The following is a 27,093-nucleotide window of genomic DNA, read 5'->3' on the forward strand; positions in this document are numbered from 1 at the left end:
CCATATCTTTGTCGAACTGTTGCTTCATCTATTGCATTCCAACAACCATGTGCTAGAGATTTTCCTCATTTTTTGTTGAGGATGTTGCTTTTGATTGCGTTGATGAGTTGTGGATCCATGTCAAGTACGCAAGAGTTTGATGCTTGGGTCTGGTTATGTATCAACATCATACACTTGTGGGTGTGGGAAGTATTTCTACTTAGGCCCACGGTAGGTGCCAAAAGTTCTTACCAAGTTTGGTCAAGCAGTCTCCGAGATGAAATGACCAGGTTGTTAACATGTGACTGAGTTCCAAATCACATCATGGGTGAAGTCCACCTACAAAGACTCTCAAATGCTCAAATTAATAAGAGATTTTTGAGTGAGTATATATGAATAAAAACAATTATTATATGACTATACTTATGTGATGACATATATTTATAGTCCTTTTATACCTAAGAACATTGTATATTAATATATATATATATATATATATATATATATATATATTATTAATGGGTTATGTTAATATCAATGGATTATATTTCTATCACATATAATATCATATATTTATTTTAGGATGATTAATATATTATATAAATCTCATATTCGGATCTTAATTTATTGGACTTTCTAAGTCTACCAAAAATATGATTATATTGGTTAGGTAGGTAGAAAGGTTGGTACTCAAATTCGAATGATGCAGACCAACACCTAGTATTTTCTTCAATATTTGTGGTGCATCGAATCTCCATATCCATTAATTAACATGAAACCTTACCTTGATGTTCTAAACCTACTGATGGGCTTGTAGCCATTTCAACTTCTCCTCTTAAATCATTATGGCTCATTTGTCTTTGAAGATAAATTTATACACTTAAAAGGGAAGTTTTAGCTTCAATTAACATAGGATATTGTTTAACTAATTTTGTTTTGTTTCCTAACACATATTTGAAAGTAAATAAATACTCATAACTAACATTGATTAGCTTATACGAATTTACCAAACAATACAGCTTCATAATTCATATGTTAGCATAGACAATAAAGGTTAAAGATGAAAATTTTAGTTGTTGTAAAAATTAAACAAAAAATAACTTAATAAAGCTAGAACTAAAAAAACATAGGACTTGCATTCACAAAAATTATCCATAAGAACTGTAAAAGAAAGAAAAGTAAAATAAATTTTTATGTAAATTGAAATTAGCTTTTGCATAAATTAAAGTCTTTTGAGAAGTTATATTACAAATGATCTCTTTTAGAATTAGTAAAGAAGCCATTTCATTGCTTCTTCTCATATTTTTTCCTACCAATATTTAGAAAAAAAATGTTTAAACATACTCATAGTATTCAAAAGAAAAAATAAACATAAACAAATTATTTGCAAAACAAACAACCCCCAATTTTATTAGGTTCCTACTAAATCAACTCACATGTTACCTAACTTATATTAAATATGTGAGTATTCTTCTTAAAAAAATGTGAATATTATTTAATACTTAGCCAATAGTCAATTGAGCTAAATAATTTGGGGGTGTACCACAATGGGTATTTATAATCTTACAGTATACATACATGAATGCACATTAATTATCCATACCATGCCTTTTCTTTTTCCAAATTGTATGCTTTCATGAATGTACTATTTTCATGTATGACATTTATATGTGACTATTCAATTTATATTTGTTGGTTGGAATTTAATTATGTATTCATACAATGCATCAAAAGAGAATGGAATTTTGATTGGTAGAAAGGAAAAGAAAAATGCAATAGTTGATCTAAGTAGGATGGAAGCTAGGTATATACCAAACCAAAAGCCCAAATAATTGAAAAAACCAAACCACAGAGAATACAATAGCAAAGGGTATTACGGAGAGAGGAACAGCAGAAGAAGGTTATAGATTAGAGAATTGCAAAGAAAGAAAAAGAGAAAATAGAAAAGAAAAAAAGGAGAAATTCAGTGGAATAATCCATGAAACATTTCTCTATATAAACACATCCACACACCACAATCTCCTTCTTCTGCTGCGGTAACTGCAGAGAGAAAAAGAGAGAAAGAAAAAGGGAAGAAACGGTGCGTAGCGCAGAAAGCGGAAACACGCGGAAGGAGGAATCAGCGGTGCTCCACCGGCGATCGCTCATCGGCGCCGGCGAACTTCAGATCGCTGCTCTTGCTTCTCCGGTAAGTCGGTGGATCATCGCCGCCGCGTTCTTACGTTTTTTCAGTTCATGGATCTGCGATTTTTGTCGCCGATTGTTGCGTCTTGTTGTCGTTCTCTTCGTTTTCTGATTCTTGTGTGTTTATTGAGAAAGTAGGTTTTGGTTTCGTAATTTCCGAGTTCTATAGTTTTTTCGGTGTGTGCTAGCGTAGTTCTCGTGCTTAGGGATTGGAATCTGGGGGAAGTGCTGCGTTTAGGGGAATACTGCTTGTGGTGTCATGTTTGTTGTGGATTGTGTTTGGACGTGAATTTAATTTAAGGAATTTGCTTGTGCCGGTTCGATTTGTGGTTCTTGTGACGAGTTTTGTGGTGTTTGGTGATTGTTGATGTGTTTTTTGTGTGCAGGAAATTGTGCCATGCGATTCTTCCAGAGGCATTTTGTGTTATAGTATTGCAGTGCTGGTTTTTTGGCTCTCTGGTGGAAAATTGTTATATATGGGCTGAGGTGTGCTTTTCATGGGAGGTGTGGAGGATGAAGAACCAGCTTTGAAACGAATGAAAGTATCCTCAAAAGGATTAGGTGGTCTCTCAAACGGTTCGTCTTCAGTGGAGCCTGTTGGAGGCTCTTCAAGCGACTTGATGGCGCGGCCCCTGTCATCTGAAGGGGACGGCGAAGTTGTTGGTTCAAGAGGGGTTATAAAAAGAGAAGAATTTGTTAGGATAATCACAAAGGCATTGTATTCGCTTGGTTACAAGAAGAGCGGGGCACGTCTAGAGGAGGAGTCTGGCATACCTTTGCACTCGTCTGTTGTGAATCTGTTTATGCAGCAAATACTTGATGGCCATTGGGATGAGAGCATAGTCACATTGAATAAAATTGGTCTAGCAGATGAAAATGTTCTCCGGGCAGCTTCGTTTTTGATATTGGAGCAGAAGTTTTTTGAACTTCTTGATGGGGAAAAGGTCATGGATGCATTGAAGACATTGAGGACTGAGATTACACCTCTTAGCTCTGATAGTAATAGAATTCGTCAACTTTCTTCCTGCATGCTTTCTCCATGTGGCCAAGTTGGTTCTTCAAAGCGAGATATTGTACAGGTGAGAACTCGGTCAAAACTGCTGGAGGAACTGCAAAATCTGCTTCCCCCAACTGTACTGATACCTGAAAAGAGATTGGAACATCTAGTTGAACAAGCTCTTATCTTGCAACGAGAGGCTTGCCTTTTTCACAACTCATTGGATAGAGAGATGTCATTGTACTCAGATCATCACTGTGGAAAAACTCAGATACCTTCTAGGACATTACAGGTTAGAAAGCGATATTTATATAGGCTGAGGTTTACATGGGAACCTTTATATTTAACTTTATAGTTTCAACCTCACGGTCATTTTATGCAAAATCTTTATGGGTTACTTGATAGTCATTGGTGGCAACATCATTCTCTTTACTTGTTCTTTATTTTATTTTTGCTTTTTTCTTTCAAATGGGATTAGGTGATGAAGCCACTATTTGCTAGTTTGTCTCCTTGCATTCAATAATTGCTCTATCATATAAACTTTTGTTTTACTAAATTTTGTGAATATTTAGTTTTGCATCTGGCAAATGACTATGATTATCATATACTTAATGTGGATCATTTTTCTCTTTTGCTGAGATGATGAAACAATATTTATGAGAAATTTTGTTGAGGGACCACCAAATAACAACATTTTTTCACAGCAATTGTCAAAAGTGCTGATCTTATAACACTAAAGATATGAAGCTATTTTGTATTTTATAGCATAAGATGTACTTTAAACGTGAAGCTTCTGTATAAGTTGGGTTTTTGGGTGCTAAAGCTTACTGTTTTTCTAAGTTTTCTGCTTCTCTTATTGACATTGGATTACTTGAAACCATTCATTTTGGGTTCTGCTTACCCTGGTTTGCTTATAGATTTTACTCTATTTCCACAATATTCTTGTCTGCTGTATCTTGTTTTACGTCTTATATTGCTCACTCTTATTACCCTTTTGTCCTTCTACTTCTTTGAGTGCTCTTCTAGTCATCTGCATCGGTTGTTTCAGCTCTCAGCCTAACCTTGACATCTCCATCCTTCCTTTCCATCTTGTGTATGTTGACTTACACATCTGTAACTGTAGGCACTTTTCCCTCAATAAAATAATTCCAATACATTTTGTGTGCCCTGATCGCACACTCATTCACTCATTCTTACTGTAAGTTGGGGTCTGTTTGGGTCAATAACTTAATTTTGGACCATGCAAGTACTTGTGTATTTGTTGTTTTTATACATGAAGTGGAAAATGTGATTAAACTGTTTCCTTATAAGCTGTAAGCTGTTTTAATTACTTATCTGGGAAATAGTCTGAAAGCAGCTTGTGGACATATCATAAGCTATTACACAGGTGCTTATGTCGTACCATAAGTCAAAATTAATTATGAAAATGTTCTTCCCAATGGGCCCTTGTTCATCAACTTGAACCCACTACTCAAAGCTAAGGCAACACTTCATTGAGCCTAAACACATTGATGATCTGCTCATACACTGGATACCCAGGTTTAAACTTGGTGCTTACATATCCTTTTGTAATTGGGGAAGTTCCATCCTTACTATTGCCATTAGGATTGACATACCACTTCGAACTAGATTTGTTTGCAGCTTCAGTCCAGCACTAGTTATTTGTCAGCTCCAATTAAAAGATGGAGATTTGTTTTAGCAACACCAAGCTTTTTCCCTATAAGGTGGGGCAGCTACTTTAATCGAATGATGCCATAATATTGCATTGTTGACAAACCAGAACTCCTACATTCTTCTTAATGGCTTTGCCTATAATTTTTCCTTTGTACCTCATGTTTCTAGAAAAAAGAAATCTAACATTGCATTTGGTTTAGAGAATGATGTTTTTCATTCCTACGATTAAGATATTTGTGAATGAACTTTTGAAGATAATACGTTCTTGACTGCTATATTGTATCATTTAAACTTATTCCTAAGATTATGTAATTATATAACAAAAACTTGCCAATAAAACTATTTTTTCTTTTTGCCTACTATCCCACTCCGCATTTTAAGAACTCATTACCCATTTTGTAAGGCATCATTCATTCTCTTGGAATGACTTACCTATTTTCCCCTTTAGTGGGAATGAGGTGGTGGAATTGAAAAATGCACATGCACCTGGGAATAAATTTTAGATTGGTTTACTTTTATTTTTATTTTACACAAAGCAAACAGAGGAGTCGGGAATGCTGTATACCCATCTCAATATTTTCTGACTTTTGTGATTTGTCAACTAGGGAAACACCTCTAGAAGTTTTAGAGTTTGCTATTTCTAATGCAATTTTCTCCATCTTTCTATGGAAGTGTAGTCTTTTGTCTACGTACATAGTATCATGGTAGTCAAAATTGAGATACTACTCAAGATCGAAAAGGTAATAATAAATCATAAATTGGAAGATCGTAACACAAATCGTAACTCAGATCGTAACACAAATCGTAACTCAGATCGTAAGATCCTACAAATTTTATTGTCACTCAAAATTCATAAGTAAACTTTTATATAAGTCTTGACTATGTAAAGTTTCATCTTCCTGGAATCAAGTTTTCATCCAAATCCAATACTTCATTATGCTCATGCTCATCTTCCATAATCCACTCTTCATCAGATGAACAATCATCAATGTTAACTCGGGCTGGTTTTCTTGTTTGTTTCTTGGCTAAATTGTGCTTTGCTTTAGCCTATTTCTTCTCTTTGTATGGACCTAAACAAAGACAATTATGATAAGTAAGCACTACTAGTAATTTATTATAGAGATATATTCTAACATTAACTTACTATCTCAAAGGAACTCCAATTACGCTCACATCTGAAGGAGCTACATATCAAGCTTAATACATGAATGGCAAAATTTTGGAGTTCAAGATACTCATCACCATAAGACTCCCACCAATCTATTGAAGTCTTTAAATTAATTGACCTAGTAGCCAAAGGACAACCAAAACATTTTGCTCGTTTTCTAAAATCATCAATTTGAACATCAATGAGAGTTTGTTCATCCTCATCCTCCACCATCCTAGTTATACATTCCATCAAACCTCGTTTCACTTCCAAATTTGCTTTAAATATGGAATGATAATGCATTTAAGGCTTAAGAAAATATCCTGTAGTATGCAAGGGCCTATGGAGTTGCCTGTCCCACCTTTCAACAATTTTACCATTAGTGGTTTTAACAAACTTGCTAGACTTCCACTCATTGCTAGTAAACATTCTAATCAAAGCTCCTTTATTCTCATGTAGGCATCCTAACATTAGGTATGATGCTGCGAAACATGGTAACACCCGGCCTTACCATATCCATTCCTTTTGTGAAATGTTGTAATAGAGAAATTAGAGAAGATCTTGAATGGATAAAGGTAGTATTTTTTTACCTTTTGGAATTGTCTCCCATGAATGGGGATCTTCTTTACATAATCTGCCAACATTAAGTCGACACAATATGTGCGGCACACGATGTCCAAAATAGCCTTTTTTTCTCTTTGTCATCAACAAGTGACCAACAACTTCATAGTTTGTTGCATTATCAGTGACAACTTGAATGACATTTTCTTTTCCCATCTCTTCAACAATGCTATCTATCATCTCAAAAACCTTTTCAGCTGTTTTAAATGTTGCAGATGCATCTATGGACTTCAAAAGCACAACTCCCTTTGGGCTGTTCTCCAGGAAGTTTCTTATTGTCCTTCTTCTCATCAGTTCAACCATCGGTCATAACAATTTCCCACATTTCTTTCTTCACTTCATCAGTTCTTGCAAGCACTAACATCCTTTTGAGTACTAGCCAAGTGATGCTTTAGTGTTATCAAATTTCGGCCATGGCGGCAACATGGCGGAAAGTGGTGGCGGTTTCCCGACCTGTCACCACAACAAGGCGGTGGCAAAACGAGTTTCTCGTGGCGGTCCATGGCAGCCTTTTTTTGCATAGCAGCTGGCAGTGGTGGAATTGTAGTGGCAGAAGAAGCGGGGTGGAGAAGAAAGATGACAGTTGCATGGAGAAAAGTAATAGTAAAGTGGGAGAAGGGAGGGTGGTGGGAATGGATCAAAAACCCTAATTGCACCAACTTTATTTGTTTTCTGTGTTTTGAACACAGTTAAAAATTAGGCCAAGCCCAGTAAAGATTTAAAACCCACCCTACTCTAATACACAACTTTAAAACACTTTTTCTTTTATACTTTTCCAACTGTGACTTACTACCACCAATAGCCTCTGCTGTCGCCACTGCTCACTTGTCTCTGTCGCCACTATCAACCGTCACCAGTTTATTTATTCAGTTTTTTTTTCTTCTTCTGCAGTTTCACTATAACTATTTTTCAAACAAAAAAAAAAACTATTGTCACTATAATATTATTACTTTTGCATTAGAATTGCATGTGGTAGGATTATATTTCTTTTGAAAGTAATGTTTTCGCCATAACCTCTTATGATTTCCGTTATAACTTTATAACGGATTTTTTTAGTCTCTGATATTTTTTGTTATCCGATATCAATAACACTACTTCAATTGATAAACTCCCTCTGTTACTACCTTCTGGCAGTATTTGTATTGCAGCTTTCTAGTATCCCCACCAATAGAATTACAATGCTTCTATGCTCTATCACTCTAATTTCTTGGGGCATTTTTTGGAGCTATGGGTATAGAAGATTTTTAAGTCATTTTAATAAGTAAGAATGCAGAGTGGACTGCAGTTTGGATGTTGTGAACCATTTGGATAAACAAAATGGCGTGTGGTTGTGTGAAAGAAACAAAGGGAGAAATTGTGGGTGGAATGGTCGTTTGGGTACACTGTGTGAGTGAAAAAAAAACAGAGAGAATAGAGGGAATGGTAGTTTTATTGTATAGAAGCAGTAGTTTGTGTTTGAGTCGTGGTAGTTCTCTTATTTATAAAAGAGAGGTAGTAGTTTTTTAATGTAAACAGAGGCAGCTATTATTTTTTAATCTTTAACTGTTCCGCTTTTTTTTTTCTTAATCTTAGACTGCCGCTTTTTCTCTCTTGTGGAAGAGAGGGAGTCACCTATTTTTTTTAGTTACTTTTACCCTGCAACTTATAACGAAAACCATAACGGGTTATGACGGAAACATTACTTTCAAAAGAATTATAATCTTATCATGTAATTCTAATGCAAAAGTAATAATATTATAGGGAAAATAGGTTCTTTTTTCGAAAAATAGTTATAGTGAAAGTGCAGAAGAAGAAAAATTACGAAAAAGAAATTGAAAATAAAATACAGGCTTGGTCAATGACAACGGCGACGATTGGCTAGTGGTTGCGGCAATGGTGACTATTGGTGGTAGTAAGTTGCAGCTGGAAAAGAATAAAAGAAAAAGTGTTCGAAAGTTGTGTGTATTAGAGTAGGGTGGGTTTTAAACTTTTATTGGGCCTGTCCCAATTCTTAACTGTGTTTTAAACATAGAAAACAAAAAAGGTTGGTGCAATTAGGGTTTCTGTGCCGTTGTTGCCCCTCCCTTCTCCCACTTTGTTGTTACTTTTCTCCATGCAGTTGTCATCTTTATTCTTCACCCCCACTTCTTCCACCACCGCTATGTAAAAAACGGCTGCCATGGGAAATCCGTTTTGCCACTGCCTTGTTGCGGTGGCAAGTCGGAAAATCGCTATCGCTTTCTACCATGGCCGAAATTTGATAACACCGATTTCATGTGATTTTAACAATATAAATATATTCGTTTCCTAGCCAGAGAAATAAATATAAGTATATAACTCATGATATTTGAATGATATTGAGTATGATACCAGTTGTTACTGTCGTAAGGATTTATTACAATAGTGACAAAGTAGGTCACGAAGGATGGTACTATATTAGTGCCATATTGCGAAGAGAGAAATTAAGAAGGAATATATTGAAATGTTGTGCTATATATGTACATGAGTATTGTTATTTGTATTGAAGAAGAGATACAATAATAAGGAAAAAGATCAATATCTAATAATGGGGTATATTTATCACCGTACATAATATAATTAAATCATATCTCTAACACCCGCCCATAAGTTGAAGCATGTGTCATATGAGACAAGCTTGTTACAAATGTCATCAACTCTAGATCCTTGAGAGACATTGTAAACTTGTCACGCAATTGGTTGTTGAAGCTGACAAAGTTAGTATGTATTTTCTGGATATGATTTTCTCTCTTGTCAAAGTGATTCAATATGCTCCATCCTTTTTTTGAATCCTTTCTTTAACACTCTCACTCAAGTTGGAATATACATATCATGATGAGTTGAACATGTTAAAACTGGTTAGAGGACACAACATTTGATGGAGAAAGTGGTTGTCGCATACCAAATGTCAATTGTAAGCTATACTTATCGAGAACACATTGATGGTGAAAAATACTTGTTGAAAGAATGTTGGAGGTAAACTGTATTTGTGGAGAAAACTTTGATGGTAAAGAATACTCGTTGGACTAATGTCAGGAAACAATACTCTTTGGAAAAATGTTGGAGGTAAATAGTAATGGTGCCCTTAAGAAAAGCTCGTTAGAAAAGGATTGTCAAAAAGTTGTCGTTGGTTGGCTTGAGAAAGCTATCGGGAAGTCGGTGGTTGTGAATTGTGACAGTAGTAATGAGTTGTGAATTTGGGTTGTTGACGTTGATGGCAAAGAAAAGATAAAGTTATTGGAAAACATATATAGTTTCTGAAAAAAGTTCTCATATGAGTAGTTGGCACATAGAGAAAGCATGAATTTGGGTTCTTTTCTAGTTAGGTTTTGGATATTATTGTAAGGGTTAGTGACAAAATAGGTGTCGGTGGATGATGGTACTGCTCTAGTACAATATTAAGAAGTGAGAAATTGAGAAGGAATATAATAGATTGTGTATTGTATAGAGACATGAACATTCTTGTTTATAATGAAGAAGTGATATAACAAAAAGGAATAACATAAATATCTAAGAATAGGATATATTTCGTAAGATATTTCCCCAGCTACCGATTGAATTGTATTTCTCTCTTGAAAAAATGAGATAGATGCCTCGTTAATTGATTTGAGTTGTAAATTTTGTACATGGGTTTAACCTAAATGTGTTTATAAATGCCAATTCTAAATTCAAGGAGGAAAATGATGAATGAAATAGAACATGTGAAGTATTGAACCTTATTTGGATTGGACAAGGTTCTATGAGATTGCAACCTTTGTTATTTGTCGGAGAAGGCTTTGTGAGACCAACCTTCTCAATTATTGAACAAGGCTTCCTAAGATTGCAACCTTGCCATTGTCAAACAAGACTCTATGACCTTCGCCAAGCTGTTGTTGGATGAGGCCTTTTGACCTCTGTCTTAATGTTTCCACATCCTACTCTTCCATTTATTTTAGGTTTGTGCTGACTTGTAGTTGACAGGTTGGGTCTTAGAGTTTTAGGTTATTTCAGTCTCTTAGTTTGTCTAAATTTATTGGACTTCAATTTGAGCCCAATGGCATCTTGTTTTTTGTGTAAATCTTAATATATTTTTATCAATAAATATTGCATATGAACGTAACATGTGATATAATTAATTAAACAATATTAATAAATAAAGAATATATCTAATGGGTAATATATAATAACCTAAATAAAGCATGATATATGATATAATTATTAAATAATAATGGAAATAAAATTAAATAGAACTTAATTTATATTAGTAAAGTAAATTAAGTAATGATACAAACAAAATTCACACATAATATGATGATAAAAAATGGGGTTCCCCCATTTGGTGTACACATCTATTTTCTAGAATTATCCTTAAGTATAACCATTTCCTCCACATATTAGACACATAGCCTTTAACCTTCCTTCAACCACTTCATTCAACTTTTATTTTTCAATATCACTTACGTTGAACAAATAGCCTCTAACAATAACAATGTATGATAGGGATTCCCTTGCAAGAACTTATCGCTTTCTAGAGCGATTGAATAGAGCTATACTAGAAGGGCGATTGAATAGAGCCATACTAGAAGGGCGATTGAATAGAGCCATACTAGAAGGGCGATTGAATAGAGCCATACTAGAAGGGCGATTGAATAGAGCCTTAGACTTTTCTTGCAAAGAACTAGACTAGATTGTCTAATGTACAAGCAACACTAGTAATTTTATATTAGCAAATTTCGTACGAGGTTCGGAAATCAAAATGATCAATTATGAGTACCCAACCACTTCTGGTTGTAGCTCATGCACAAATAATTCCAAGTTCTCCCAAGTACATAAACTACTCCTGGTTAGATAGCATTTACTTCCCCCTTCTCCCCAACCCCACCATGATTAAGACCTCACCAAAAAGAAAGAATAATAACAACTCTCAAAGAGAGAACAATTGCAGCGTACTTGGTTTACTTCATGTTGCGAAGAATTACAATGGTTTGCACACCCACAAAGAACACTTAACACTAAATGAGAACTAGAAGATAGAGAGAATTGTATGTTGTTGCTGTTGTTCTTCTTCATATTGAATCCTTTGTATAGGCTTTTGCGGATGACCATTGTAGCAACTCTTTGCTTATGTTTTATCTTTGGTTGATCTTTGTAAGTAGCATGAAATCTTCTATGCATTCCTTGATACATGTTTGATTAGAAGCTTGATATGGAAAGACTTGATATGATTCCTCATTTGCACTTTTGACTTGAATTGATAAGGAAACAGATTGTTATATATAATTGAATTGTGTATCGTGCAATATGTTGTTTCCGCAAGATATTAAGATATTTATTTCTTGACTGTTTGTAATGACATCTTTCCTGAATTTTTAACATTGAAGGTATAACTTTGTATATTCGAAACAACTATGATATAATTTATCTTAGAAAAACATTTGTATTTACAGCTCGCTTATGTAAGACTAGGTTTAAGCAAGATTTAATCATATGTACATGTAAAGAATATTAGGTCTAGTTGTCTTTTCGCTGAACAAAACACATTAGAATGTTTAGATAATAAATTCATGTTTATACAAATAATTCAAACTTAGTATTTATTACCATCAAAACTCAGTCTATTGGGATTAGACCCTTATAGATGGGCTATGGTGTTTAGACCGCTTAGAGTCTCCCTATTTGGTGTACCCAATTTTTTTTCAACGTTACCTTAAGTATAATTATTTTCTCTACATACAAGGCACATAACAACTAACATTTTTGCAACCGCGTCATTCAACTTTTGTTTTACAACATTTCTCACATCTAATAAATAAATAAGACAATTTAAAATATATTTTAAAGAATTTTTTAATTTTCTTATTGTTATGTAGATTTCTTGTGTACAATTATGTTCTTGTCCAATTGTAGGTGCATTTGTGCCACTTCTGTCCGTTTGGACTGTTTGTGGAAGTTTGCTTGCATTTATGTGTTGCCATGTTCTTATTGCATATTGTGATGCTTAGTGGTAGACTCCAAAAAGTTATAGCATATAGTGAGATCACTGTTATTTTTTATTTTTTTAATAGTTTATATAGTGTATACTGTACATATAAATTCTTCTATAGAAATTACTTAGTCAATAACATTCAAAATTAGCAATAAAAAGTCTTTGGTATCTTAAACAATACATATTAGAAATGCCTAGAAAAGTCAAATACAAGTTTTCTTAGTAAGAATTCAATCATGTTCTAAATCCAAGTATTTATCATGTTTACTATTATTACATCTACACATTTTAATTTTGAAAATTAAAATTTCAAAAATAGCCCCAATGTCTTTTGTTAAGAGGGAAGTTGACTATCCTTGTTGGGATCTACACCAGATAGAGATTTGACCAAATTATAGTATATAAATGAGTGCAAAATCTCATTTTGCAAGCTAATTTTGTAAGGTTAAGTAAATTCACTTTCTAAGATGGTATTAGAACCGTGGTAAATGGTGGTACAAGTAATGGTCACAATAGGTTGAGGACAATGGAGTGCTTGAGGAGAGGGAGTTTACCAATGTTAAAGGGACTCGCACTCGATGGAGAAATTGTTAGAGACTCGCATTGGGTAGAAATGGATAGGAGAAACAATATATAAGAAGGATAGCTTCACAAATTTAATGTGTTAAGGTTTTAGGTTGAAGGTGGTGTATTGATTTCTAACATAGATTTTCTCATGACCCATTCATGTTGAATCTTCTCAATGTATCCTTTTTAAGAATCCCATAATTGGTATCAAAGTCTATCTGAGCAAAGTCTTTTGGACCTATTGTGTCATTATTAGACCATTCATGAACATTTAGTTTTACACATGAGATATTCGGTCCTTGAGTTGAGGGAGTGCACTGGAGATTTCACATAAACTAGAGATATAACTAAATATGAGTATACAAAAAAGTGCAAACTTCACCTTACTAATTGTTTTTTTAGAGTTGAGTTTTAAAATCCACTTTCTAAGACTTACCTCTACCAATTGTATATGGAATGAAGAGCTTATACAGTGATGGGCACCTTGGATCCAACCAGTGGTTGTCTTTGAACTTCTAGAATGTTTGATCAAAGGTTTGGTACACCGGTAAGATATATAATTGAGAAATGGAGTCGGTGTAATTTTTTATAAGTATTGGAAGAATGATGTGGATGTAAATTTAGAAGATATGTTCATTGCTCTAATATTTTGTACTATCATAAAATACTTGCAATGGGATCAATGCTAGGTGATTCTTTTGGGATATAGAAGGCTAAGGTCATGTAATGCCATTAAGATAGAGGATTTGCCTAGGAAGACATGGTCCTGTAATGAATGCATATAAAGGATATGAAAATTATATGGATGTAAGTTTGGAAGATATGATCATAGCTCTAATGTTTGTACTTCCATAAAAATACTTAAAAGGGGATCAACATTGTTGCCCCTTAGGTGGGTTTGAGGATGGCACCATTGATCAACTTTGAGGCCGTGTGTTTTGACCTTGGTAATACTTTCAAAGGTGACTTGAATTCAAAATGCTTTGAGAGCCTTAGCTAATTTTAAGGTTAATTTTTTTTTTGTGCATATCATTGGTGGTGATGGGGCATGGGGCTTTAGTTGCAAAGGCACATCAAACAATATTTTACAATTAATGTAGATCTTGGGATTCACTTAGATTGTATTCATAAGGGGCATCACTATTTGATCTCGTTTTTAATTTCAACTTTAGACTTAGGTTTGCGAAGTTTATGCTATTTTTGTTATTCTAATGTCTAGAATTATAATACTTGAGTTAAATAAAGGGAGAAAGATATATTTTAGAAATCTTAAAATGTCTACCTTAGGCTCATTACTTGCCTACCTTGAACCTATTCAAACAAGTGAGAGATGTCATTGTCCTCTCATAAAGCACAATATTAGAAACAATGTGAAGAGTTACTTGATTATCACATCTTCATTTGTTGAATCCCACAATTCTAATTCTTGGAGGAATTTTACCTACACAAGCTCACAAGTTAGAGATGTCATTGTCCTGTACTTAGTTTTATTATTTGATTGTGCAATTACAATTTTTCCTATAGTGATAACACAATAAGAGTTACTTTCGTTGATTTTAGGAGGACAAGGTGTTGTTTGTGTTTGAGTTGCTTAAGAAGTCTCAAGAAGATCCTCACTCGACATTAAGATAACAAGGTTTTCTAGATGTGAAGGTTCACTTCAAGAGACTCAAAGAGAAAGAAGAGATGATGGATTCAAGTTAGCAAAACAAAGAACACAAGATAACAAAGACAACATAAATTGTGGAAGCATAGATGAACATAAAAACATAAGAATTAGAATTGTGAGATTCAAAGATGTAAAAGAAAGGGGATGGAAGAATGGGGAAGGAAGCATACCACTTTGAGGGATGGACCAACCCAAAGATGAGTGGTAGTACAGCCACTTGAACCTTGGTTCAAGATAAGACTTAGGGAGCTCAAGAACACTCAAGCACTCTCTCAACTCACTCTAGAATGGTTGAAGTATGATAACTTTACAATTAAATGTTCACCACTTTACAAGTGGTGAGGCTCTTAAATAGGCTAAGAGAAGGATCTCCTAGCAATAATACAAAGCATGAAAACTATCTAACAAAAATCAAAGAGTATATTTCTACAAGTCTAATGAGGGAGAGGGAGAATATGCTCTAATCATTACAAAATCATCAAAAAAAGTGCATTCTATCTCATCCAAGTGTGCCTGGTGGCCCCCACTCTAATATGCACTTTTCTCCACTTCTAAGATGCTCACTTCCACCTCTAAGGGGTCTTCTTTGCAAAACTAAGGGTGTGGTGAGAACACTCATGTGGGCTAGGCTCCTCCTAAGCCCTTCATTCTTCTGGAAGGTAGCAACCTAAAAAGGGGAGGTGCTACTAGCAACCCTACAAAACACAAGAAACAACATGAGTCTAGAATTTATTTAAGACAAAAAAACTTAAACAAACTAATAGAAGAAAGGTGAAGGAAGCTCCATCCTAATCGTACATATTTTCCTTAAACGCCTTTTTCCATCTTTGGTAGGGGTTAGGGGCTCATCAATGGAACGTCTCTCCATAGGTGAACATGCCTAGTCAGCATCGCAATACTTGGAGTTTGAGAATTTCTTTTATCTTCATATCATAGACCATGTTGTGAAGCCTTGTCTTAGGAGACAAATAGCAACATTCCAATGATCAATACAGGGAGTCTACATGAACTGACTCAATAGCAATTACAAAATACATATATGGTCTAGTAATACCGAGATAAATAAGTTTTTCAGCCAATCTTTCTATTTCTTTTTGGATCAAAGAAAGTTGTGTTGTATTTTGCCATTAATTTCTTATTTAGGTCCATAGGACTTTCCATTGGTCTACAATATCTTCTTTTGATTGGCCTACTTCAGTGTCGAAAAAACATTTGAGACTTTCAAGATCCTTATTTTTATTGCATGTGTTCTATTTGTTGAGAGATTCTAGTAGCATAGCACAATTCCTTGTAATGACTATACCATCAACATGTAATATTAAGTACACATGCCAAGGCAGGTATGACCGTAAAAACCCAAGGATCTGATTTAGTGTGTTTTAGTCCAAAGGTTTGAATAATGTGGCTAAATATTCCAAGCCAAACATGTGGAGATTGTTAGAGACCATAGAGTATGGTAAAATTTACAAACCAACCTAGACTCCCCTTGTGTAGAAAACTGAGAATGTTGCTCCATGTAGACTTCCTCCTCTAGATCATCAAGAAAAAAAGCATTTTTAGTATTCAAATAACGTAGAAGCCAGTGACAAATAGCTACACTATGGCAAGGAAAAGGCGAACGATAGTCATTTCTACCACTAGAGAGAAAGCACCTCTCTAATTGAGGCCATAAATCTAAGTGTATCCTTCGGACAGTAATTGAGCTAAAGTGATCACCTTACCATTGGGTCCATCTTTAATGACATAGACCCAATGACAGACAATTGTCTTCTTCCCATATGGAAGAGGGTCTAACTCCTATGTATTATAATGCTTAAGAGTTTGCATTTCAAAAATCAAGGTTTGCGGTCATGCGAGATGATCAAGTGCTTATGTCACACTTTTAGGAATAGTAATAGAAGATATAAAGAAAAGTGGAAAGAAGACTACTTGTGATAGCTAAGAAAAGTAGGATGTGGGTTATGACACAACAAGTACTTTTCAGGATAGCATTGAGCCAACTTGAGTCATCGTTATTAGGAACCATGCTATGAATGAACGATTAAGAAGGACTTGATGAAAAAGGACTAACCTTGGAGCATTGCAAAATTGGTGTAGGTTGGTAAATAATTTTAATCTCCCAACAAAAACGAAGTTTAGGAGATGTCATCCGTATGCAACTTAAGCAAGGTTAAAAATAGGATTACGATTAGGATTTTTATTGAGTAGTTTCTCTTCACAATCCTCATTGATCACAGGAAGTATTCATTTTCTCTCATTTTCCTGCAGACATGTGCCTACATTTTACAGGGTGGATCTATGTCTATTTCTCCTATCTTTAATGCATACCTAGTTATGCTGTTATTCTCTCATTGATTATCATATGCCAATAGTTATTTGAAAGTAAAATAGAAACAATTAGGACATCTTCACTGTAATGGTGACGTGAGTCTTATAAGACCTTCCCGTTGGAGTGTGCTAACATGAAATAAAATTTAAAATTTAGTCTAATATAAGAGTCTATATCGTACGATTAAAGAAATATTTTTGTGTTAAAAGGATCTCTTTCATTATTAAAGTGTCGATCTTATAAAACTTTTCCATTGGAGTAAAAGTTGCAAGGAGGTTTTAAAATGGTGGTATGGGTAGAACCCACAAAACAGTAAATTAAGACCTGCTGTAATGAATCTTGCAATGGAGATGGCGTTAACAGTTTGGGTAATGCTCAATTCCCAAGTTTTATTCATGCCAAATCTTACTGTAGTTCTAATCCAAAGTTATAGATTATTTATCATTACTTTTCAATAATATACCAATGTCATTGAAGTTTTCAAAATATATAGATAGCTTCAGGAATACTAGCTTGTACATATATAAAATTTAACTAGATACAGCTATTGACAATTGACGTCTAGACAGCTGACTTTATGATGCATCATTCAGCGACAGTTCACTCAGCTACTTCATGTTGTCAGAACCCTACAAACCCTCCATTGGCTAAAATCTCCCATATTGAGCGCTTGACAACTAACTCTAAATTAAGTTATAAGTATCCAAACACTTATGAAACCCGCCCATAAAAACTAGCTGTTAAGGGGGAGAACCAAACACTCAAATACACCATTGAGCATCCCATACTACTTGATGTAGGATTTATGCACTCATAATAGCCAAGTCCCTTTTAGGCTCACCTAAATATTAAGTAGCCACTTCACATTCTTTTTCATTTAAGAGACAATATAAACTTAAAATGGTTTACATGTAATTTGAAATTAAAGCTTTGTAATTTGGGATGCTGAAATTACAATCTAGCTTTGTTTTTGAGTTATCTTATGTTCTTTATTGAGATTGGTATAACGTTTGGGTGTTTGATCTATTATAATTAAGTTAAACAAAACACTTAGAATTTGTCTTAGGGCTTTTGGTTTTGTCATTACAAGGTATCATTAGTGTTGGTTGATCCTTGTGGAATCCACCAGATGGTAATAGCAGATTTTCATGGTGATAATGTATGTTTCGATGATTCTATACCAAGTTTTTTTTAATTGTTATCTGAAACTGTATTGGATTAGACATATCAGTTTTATCAGTTAATGAAGTCAACATAGACTCATGTTAAAGGTTGCATTTAGTGTTTTTACTATCCGTGTTTTCTGGCTTATGTGGTCTGTTTTTCTTTCTCTTGTCTCGTACTGATTCAATATTTTTATTTATTGCAATGTCTTTTGAATGAATAGTAAGCACAAACTTTTGATCATCCTCCATTTACTTTTAAGGATACAAGACATTTATGTTCTGATGTTATTTTCTTTTCCTGCAAATATTGCAGATATTAGAAGCACATGATGATGAAGTTTGGTATGTGCAATTTTCGCATAATGGGAAATATTTAGCTTCAGCATCAAATGATCGATCTGCAATCATTTGGGAGGTAATATCTGATGGCTAATCATACTCTTCTGTTCTAGTTTTATCATCTGACCCTCACTGAACATATCAATTGTAATATTATATACTCTGGTCACGAATAGAATATGATGAGATGCCCTTTATCTTACGACTAGGAAGGATATCTGCATCCTTCAACATGATCCTATGTTCAATAATGTCCAATTCTATCGAACTTGTTTCTTTACTTTTCCAATAGTGAAGATAATTGTCCTTACACTATGATGTGTTTAAAGTTAGTAAACCATCTCGAAGATGTGACTTATGGTTGTTAGATTGAGTGTAGTCTAGGTGTAGTGAAAGCAATAGTGCAAAGAAGGTAGACCAAATTGATTTCCATAAAAAAGGAAACAACCAAAACATAGATTTATTATGTATAAATGGTGATCATTATGTCCAAGTTTTTTGGATAAGGTCGAACGACTTGAGAATAATAAAAAGAGACCATGTTCTAGTCTCTCCTAGGTTCTCATATTATGGCACTCACTCGAAAGGTGGTGTTAGGATGAGTCACAATATGGTAATTTAGTGAACGTCTCGTTTTGGATTTGGGTTTGGAAATCGCGTCTTAGACAGAAAGAGGGTGAAAACCCTAAAACGAAAGTAGAACGAAGAGGAAGATGGGTGGCGTCGAATCTAAGAAAGAAGGAGGAAGCCATGTCACTTGGAAGAGATTTCACGATAAGTGAGGAAGATCTGTCACTTTGAATTAAGAAATCCAAAGATAAGGTTCAATGGTTCGAAGAAGAACCTCGAGACTTGAGAGAAAAACTCATTTTTATTTACTCAAATTTATCTACAAACGTGTCTCACAAAGGCTTATATATTATGGGCCTAAACACAAAAAGCCCAACACGACTAAAGGTCCAATAAAGTCCAAACACAGAGATTACAAAATTATGCTAATATGAGATTCTTGTGAAGGTCCTAAGTATGCTTCCATCAACTGTTTCGAAATCCTTGTGACGGTCCTAGCCATACTTCCATCATTGCCTTTGGGATGGAGAAGATTCAACCTTGAATTTTAGCATTAGAAGAGGCCAATATCTTATTATCAAGGTGCTTGGAAATTGTCCTCTAGGGTCAAAGACCAACCTCAAAAACACATAAAAGAGTTTCAACACAATTGTTCTATTCATGCTTGTGCGCCTTTCTAAGTTTAGATTGATGCCATTCCACTCAATGATTCTTCCCACCACTTCATTAGCATATTTCACCAAATCTGAAGTCATACCTACGGTGGGAGCCATGAAGACAAAAGCGAACACAAACCTCACCACTCCCACTCGTGTTTCACTGTCAAAAGTGTATTCACTCTCTCTTAAGTTCTTGTTCGGCTTCAAAAAACCTCCAATCAGCCTATCAAGAATTTAATATTAAAGTGAAAGATGTAAGGATCTAAGCTCCACTCAGGAGGTCAAGGAAAGGAAAACTCCGAGAAAACCAAGAAAATTTGAAGACATACTAAAAAGCACCCAAATCAAGAAATGGCTAAACCAAAGAGAGTAAATGTGACAAAACTTAGAATATGACAATGTGAAAAACACTTTCAAAGACAAGACTAATCTAAATAATGTATTTAGAATTACTACTAGAAATGTGAAATAAAGTACTCAAGCTAAAATGTGATGATCATTTCAAACTCCCACATGCAACGTTTCCAACAATTCAGCTCAAGGTACATTGTCTCACAACCAAGAGTTCAAGGAAAAACAAACTCAAAGAAATTTGATAGACATTGCAGTGACAATGGTCACATTTTGAACAATTTTTAGAATTACTTATGCTAGAGTGTCCATAATTATTATTGAATATAGGGAAAATAGGGATTGAGATTAATTTCCCTTGTGTAGAAAATACACATAGGCGTTTTATTTATAATAAAGAACATATGGGCTAAGCCCAAAATACATATGAAGAATAATAACAATAGAAACAAAAAATAAGATATTAAAGATATCTTAACACTCCCCCTTAAGCTGGTACATACAAATCATATGTTCCAAGCTTGTTACAAATATAACTAATTCTCGGTCTCCGTAAAGATTTAGTGAAAATATTTGCTAACAGATCACTTGAGTTAACAAACTCAGTCTTGATGTCTCCAGACATAATTTTTTCTCGAATAATCAATCTCAATGTGTTTAGTCCTCTCATGAAAGATAGGATTAGAACTGATATGAAGAGCAGCTTGATTGTCACATATAAGTGTCATTTGATTAACGTCTTCAAACTGTAACTCTTTGAGCAACTGCTTAAGCCAAACAAGCTCACAAGTGGCTGAAGCCATGGCTCTATATTCTGCTTCTGCACTAGACCTTGCTACAACACTTTGTTTCTTGCTTTTCCAAGAGATTAAGTTACCTCCAATAGAGACACAATATCCGGATGTAGACCTTCTATCAAAAGGAGATCCTGCCGAATCAGCATCTGAATAACAAACAACTCTTGTATGGTTATTAGAACCATATAACAACCCTTTACCAAGAGATCCTTTAATATACTTCAATATACGAATGACTGCATTCCAATGATCTTCGCACGAAGAATTAAGAAATTGGCTTACCACACTGACTGCAAAGGAAATGTCAGGACAAGTAACTATAAAAGAATTCAATTTCCCACCTAATCTTCTATATTGTTCGGGATCTGACATAGGCTTCCCCTGATTTGGTAGAAGTTTAGTATTGGGATCCATAGGTGTGTCAACAGACTTTGAATTCATCAATCCAGTTTCTTCCAAAATATCGAATGCATACTTTCATTGAGAAATAACAATACCATCTTTGTCAAACTGTGCCACCTCAGTACTCAAGAAATATCTGAGTTTTCCAAGATCTTTGGTCTGAAAATGATCACAAAGATGTTGTTTCATTGAGAGATGCCATGGTTATCATTGTCAGTAAGAACAATATCATCAACATACACTATCAAGTAGACATATCCGGCACTTGAGTGATGATAAAAAACTGAATGATTGTCTCACACCGAGTCATACCAAATTGTTGAACAACGTTGCTAAATTTTCCAAACCAGGCCCTTGGACATAGGGGTTGTATTTATAATAAAGAACATATGGGCTAAAGCCCAAAATACATATGAAGAATAATAACAATAGAAACAGAAAATAAGATATTAAAGATATCTTAACAATTATTATTGTGATGCAAAGGTAGTGTTTTCACCTGCCAACAAAATATGTCTCCTGTTTATTTTCTGAGAAATACGAAAGAGCACAGATGATCTGGTGGTCATAGTAGGAGTAGGATTTACTGGCGATCCCCCAATCTGATCATAGGTAGCAACATACTCTTGTGGTAAGCCATATCAATGTCATAAAGAGTGTATTGCGGTTTTGAAGTTCTTCCTTCACATCCGTAGGTAGTGGAAGGGGCTCATTAAAACATATAAGGTAGCATGAAGCTGCCCAAGATAAACATGCGTCCTAAAAAATGTGGAGCAAGAAGTGTCAAGACTCCAATATAATAATGCCCGTGTTCCATGGTAACGAAAAATAGGCTTGAATGAGGTCTGAATAGTGGATTTAGCAACAGTACACAATTGAGCATCATTCTTTAATCATTCCTGATGCTAGGTAGTCCAACCATAACCCGATTTTGGAAGCCTAAGTGAAATAGTCAGACCCCATCCATCTTCTCAATAATAACAATATGGCTAGAGATGATCGGAGAATTTGTTATGTTGGTTGACGTGGCAATGAAAGACATTTTTTTCTGGAAAGCTAAAAAAAAGAAACTAAGGAGGGGGCACTGAAACAGTGAAAATGATTTTTCAAGAAATGTTTGCCGAAGACAGGTCTTCGAGGCCAATGCAGTTTTAAAAGAAAGCTCTAGAGACCATGTTTAAACTTTAGGAAAGAGAGAAACATTTATGAGACCACACAAGTGCTTTATTTTTATTGAGAAACAGGAATAAATAAAATAAATAGAAAAGTTTTTATATTCTCTAATAATAAAGATATGATATGAGAATAAATTAATGTTCATAATACATAATCTAGATATTTCTTATTATATAGAATCAACTTCTTATTTATGTGATTATAACAATATCCTTGAATATAGGATTTGTTCTGTATATTTGTAATTATAACACGTTACATAAATTATAACCAAATGTTTCTACTTCACTAGGATATCATACTATCAAAGTTTATCTTAGTAAAGTTTGTTGGGCCTATTGTACCACTTGCTAATGGGTAACCATCCACAAATATCTATTCTCATACTCGAGGTGTTTTAGTGTTCTGCATGAGGGAATGTGTTATAAATTTCATATTGATTAGAGATAAGACCAAATTATAGTATATAAAAAAATGTAAAACTCATCTTCAAAGCTAATTTTATGAAGTTGTTTAGGCATAAAATGCACTTTCTATGACAAGCTAAACGACAAGCCCTGTAAACTTCTCTGATGACCACTCTCATTTCTGCAAGAGAGTCTATCTGTATGCTTTTGCTTCTATACAGTATACTATGAATCAAACAAACTTAAAGATAAACTAAAGTCCAAACAATCTTCTAAATATCCCTAGGACTAAACAAGAGGCTTAGGACAAAACAAATGCATAAACAAGAATACACAGTTTATTTCTAGCAAAAAGATTCTCTTCCCTTTTAATAAACATGTTGGTCTTGATAAGCTTCTCCTCCAGTTGCTTAGTTATGCTTCTAGGCATTCTTCTAGAATCTTTTTGAACACTTTCTTCCTTCTCTTTGCTTTAGCTATGGCTCTAGTAGTTACTCTTCCTTAAATATCTTCTCCCTCATGCTCTCATCAATTTCACACACTATAGCACCACTACCCTGATGCAGGCATCAAAAGCCTATATTTACCCCTAAAACAACATAGGTTAAGGTTTGTGGGTAACATTGTTTTCTATCCGTCATTTTCTAATGCATTTATGCTTCGTAAACGTAACAGGATTGAAGTTTACAATTCCACAAAAAGTTACCTTCATGACTACTTGACATAAAGTGTTCTGTTCTATCTTGTAAACATCTTAGTCTGTGTTCTACTAATTTTTTATGGTCTTTTTTTATATTAATTTTTCTATCATCATCCTTGTTTTTTTTTTACTTCATTACATGCTCTTATTGCTGCTCCAAGATTTTTGCTGATTGAGTAATTTGACTTATTTTGTACGAAATTATTTATCTTTGTATCATTATGTGTGGTATAAATTATTAGTTTATATTAAAATGTTTCAAATAACATTTATCCTGCTATAGTGGTTTCACAGCTGACGACTACCCAACCATCTGAAATTGATAATTTTATTAAAATAGCTAAAATAATTATTACAGTGGTGTACCAATGTGAAACTTTGCACTCCTTTGTCCTAAGTATATGGCCTAACACTATTCAAAGTTAAGTAAATGTTCTGACGTACTCTATTAAAAAGTCTCTTCCATTACTTGACTATGTGAACTGCCATTGATAGGAATTGTCTTCAGGTGCTCCTTGGATGTTATGTACCATGCTTCTGTAAACATTGGTCAATGCAAGCACACACAGTCAAAATGTACTAAAAGCTGTGCATTAGGTTTCATATTTTTACTTTTTGCCTTTTGTTTTAATAGGTTGACATGAATGGTGGAGTGTCTATGAAGCATAAATTATCTGGTCACCTGAAATCTGTTTCTTCTGTTTCATGGAGTCCTAATGACCAAGAGCTCCTAACATGTGGTGTGGAGGAGGCTGTTAGGCGGTGGGATGTATCTACTGGTAAGTGCCTGCAAGTTTATGAAAAAAATGGTCCTGGTCTCGTCTCCTGTGCATGGTTTCCAAGTGGGAAATATATACTCTCTGGCCTCAGTGACAAGAGCATTTGCATGTGGGATTTAGACGGGAAAGAAGTGGAGTCTTGGAAAGGACAGAGAACCCTTAAGATTTCTGACTTGGAAATAACGGGTGATGGGGAACACTTTTTGAGTATTTGCAAAGACAATGCAATACTGTTCTTCAACAAAGAAACTAAAGAAGAGAGATTTATTGAAGAAGAGCAGACGATAACTTCCTTCTCTTTGTCAAAGGATAGCAGATTCTTGTTGGCTAATCTTTTGAACCAAGAAATTCACCTCTGGAATATAGAAGGTGATCCTAAACTTGTTGGCAAGTACAGAAGTCATAAACGCACCCGGTTTATCGTCAGATCTTGCTTTGGTGGTCTTAAGCAATCTTTCATTGCTAGTGGTAGTGAGGATTCTCAGGTATTAATTTAAAATCGACATGAGTTTTCTGAGGTATTAGAAATTGAGTTTAATAGTAATGGTTAGTGTGTGGTTGTAGGTTTACATATGGCACAGAAACTCGGGGGATCTAGTAGAGGCATTGCCTGGTCATTCTGGAGCTGTTAACTGTGTGAGCTGGAACCCAGCAAACCCTCACATGTTAGCCTCGGCGAGTGATGACCGTACTATTCGGATATGGGGCTTAAAGCGCCTCAATGTAAAGTATCCCCCTAATCTACTACGCACCAATGGCGTCCATTACTGCAATGGTGGAGCCGAACTTAGGTGAACCAACCAACGCAAACTATTTCTATTCCATCTCTTTTTTTTAACATTGCAATTCTGTAAATACCTTCACTATCACATCTAGTAGACCAGACAGACAAACAGACACAGACATTCATACCAAACATGCACCATCTGACTTCTCAAAATAAATTCTTGTTTCATTTATCTTCTTCCTTTCATTGCCTGCTCTGCTTCCTTCTCCAATGTCCTTTATTTCTGCAACATTGCATTTGCAGGGTGTTCATATATATCATCTTTCAATTCTTTCAAATTTCTACAATTTTTTTAAAGTTCTTGGGGTTTTGTTTTTTATTCAAGTAATTGATTGGGGATTTAAGATGATCATATGAAATAGGAACACTTATGTAATTAATAGCTGCAATTCTGCTGAGATCCAAAGAGTTTTGTGGGAATTGGTAAGGCTATTGGTCAAAAACCTGAGGGAAAAAAACTTTCTTTTAACTAATTTGATAATGTTTTTGAAACATTTAGTTTAATACTAAGGAAGTTTCATGAGATCTATATATATTCAATTAATGGTTTAAATTGATAATCAACATAAGTGAGGTAGGAAATTGGTATGAAAAGTTTATTCAATGGATGTTTTTTTCTATTTTACTAATATAGTTTTTATCTAAGGGGGAACATTCATCTTCATTTAATTCATCAATATTTAAAGTTAAGCATTTAGAAGGTACTTTTTGTTGTTTTACTCTTTTAGTATAATTCTTGTTATTATAATTCAAAAATATTTTTACCATTTTTATTATCACTGTTGCTTTTTTGTTTTTATTGTTGAATTGAGTTTTATTTCATTTAGAAGAAAATAAAATGTATGATTGTGGTTTTATTTATGAAAAAGACAGCATACATGATTGTTAGTTCATTTGAATAATTGCGTTAATGGAAATGAATTAAAACGCAAATTCCCATTTTAGAAAGTTTTCACTTGCACAAATTTCTTACATCTTGAAACACTCAACTTACTTTACTTTAAATTAGGGGTCATCATTGATTGGATTTTTAATGATCCAATCCATATCCATTTTGGATCTAAATAATTGGATTAGATTTTCGATCCAAATCCTTTTTCTAAAAAAAAAGTATATTGGATTTTTTTTAAATTTAGATTCAAATATTTGAATCAAGTTTAAATCAAGATCTAAATATGTGGATCAAGTTCAAAATCCAAAATTTATTTTTTACAAAATAAATCTAAACTAAATTTTTTAAAACTCGTGTCCATAAGGTCAATACTATAGAATTTGACAATCTTTTGTCGCGACCAACAAGGTTAAATTTCAGCATGGGACGGACTCGACTGACTTTCGGTTCAGGCCGATCGAATTTTTGTCAAGCCCGGCTGAATTTTTGTCGAGCTCGATCAAATTTTGGTCGAGTTCGACTTGGCCAATTCGGCCAAATTTTGACTGGGGTTGAGTTGGCAAAATTTCATTTGAGATTGACTTGACTAGATTTGGTCGAATTTTGACCAAGACCGATTTTATCTGATATGATTAAATTTTGGCTAAAGCCCAGTTGGCCAAATATGGCCTCATTGGGGTAGAGCTTGATTTCGGTCAAAGTTGATTCAACTAAATTCGTCGGTCCTAAATATGGACAATTTTTTGTTAGGGTTGTCTTAGCCGAATACGGTTAAATTTTATTTGGGTCGACTCAACCCAATGTAGTCAAATTTGGGTCAGGGTGAACTCGACCGAATACTTCCAAATTTTGTCCAAGACTAGTTGGGCCAAATTTCGATCGGAACCGACTTGATTGAATTCAGGAATTTGGCCAAATTTCGTATAGGGTCACGCCAAC

The 27,093-nt window shown here is 34.5% G+C and overlaps 1 protein-coding gene across 1 annotated transcript; it reads left to right on the forward strand.

Annotated features, from left to right (window-relative positions):
* The first annotated feature begins 1,831 nt into the window (after positions 1-1,831).
* Positions 1,832-25,443, forward strand: LOC114187664 (WD repeat-containing protein 26 homolog). Its single transcript, XM_028075972.1, has 5 exons — positions 1,832-2,167; positions 2,550-3,452; positions 18,609-18,710; positions 24,331-24,960; positions 25,040-25,443. Exons 2-5 carry the CDS (start codon positions 2,661-2,663, stop codon positions 25,268-25,270), a joined length of 1,755 nt encoding a protein of 584 aa, XP_027931773.1. The 5' UTR covers positions 1,832-2,167; positions 2,550-2,660; the 3' UTR covers positions 25,271-25,443.
* Positions 25,444-27,093: the final 1,650 nt, after the last annotated feature.

This window comes from Vigna unguiculata, chromosome 6 (genome assembly GCF_004118075.2).
Source record: "Vigna unguiculata cultivar IT97K-499-35 chromosome 6, ASM411807v1, whole genome shotgun sequence".
Lineage (NCBI taxonomy): Eukaryota > Viridiplantae > Streptophyta > Magnoliopsida > Fabales > Fabaceae > Vigna > Vigna unguiculata.

Bases quoted from the DNA above. Each gene is read 5' to 3' on its own strand.
- LOC114187664 (XM_028075972.1), top strand. From the start codon at position 2,661: ATGGGAGGTGTGGAGGATGAAGAACCAGCTTTGAAACGAATGAAAGTA. The intron at 18,711-24,330 runs GTAATATCTGAT...TTGTTTTAATAG, and splicing joins GATCTGCAATCATTTGGGAG to GTTGACATGAATGGTGGAGT. The intron at 24,961-25,039 runs GTATTAATTTAA...GTGTGGTTGTAG, and splicing joins GTGGTAGTGAGGATTCTCAG to GTTTACATATGGCACAGAAA.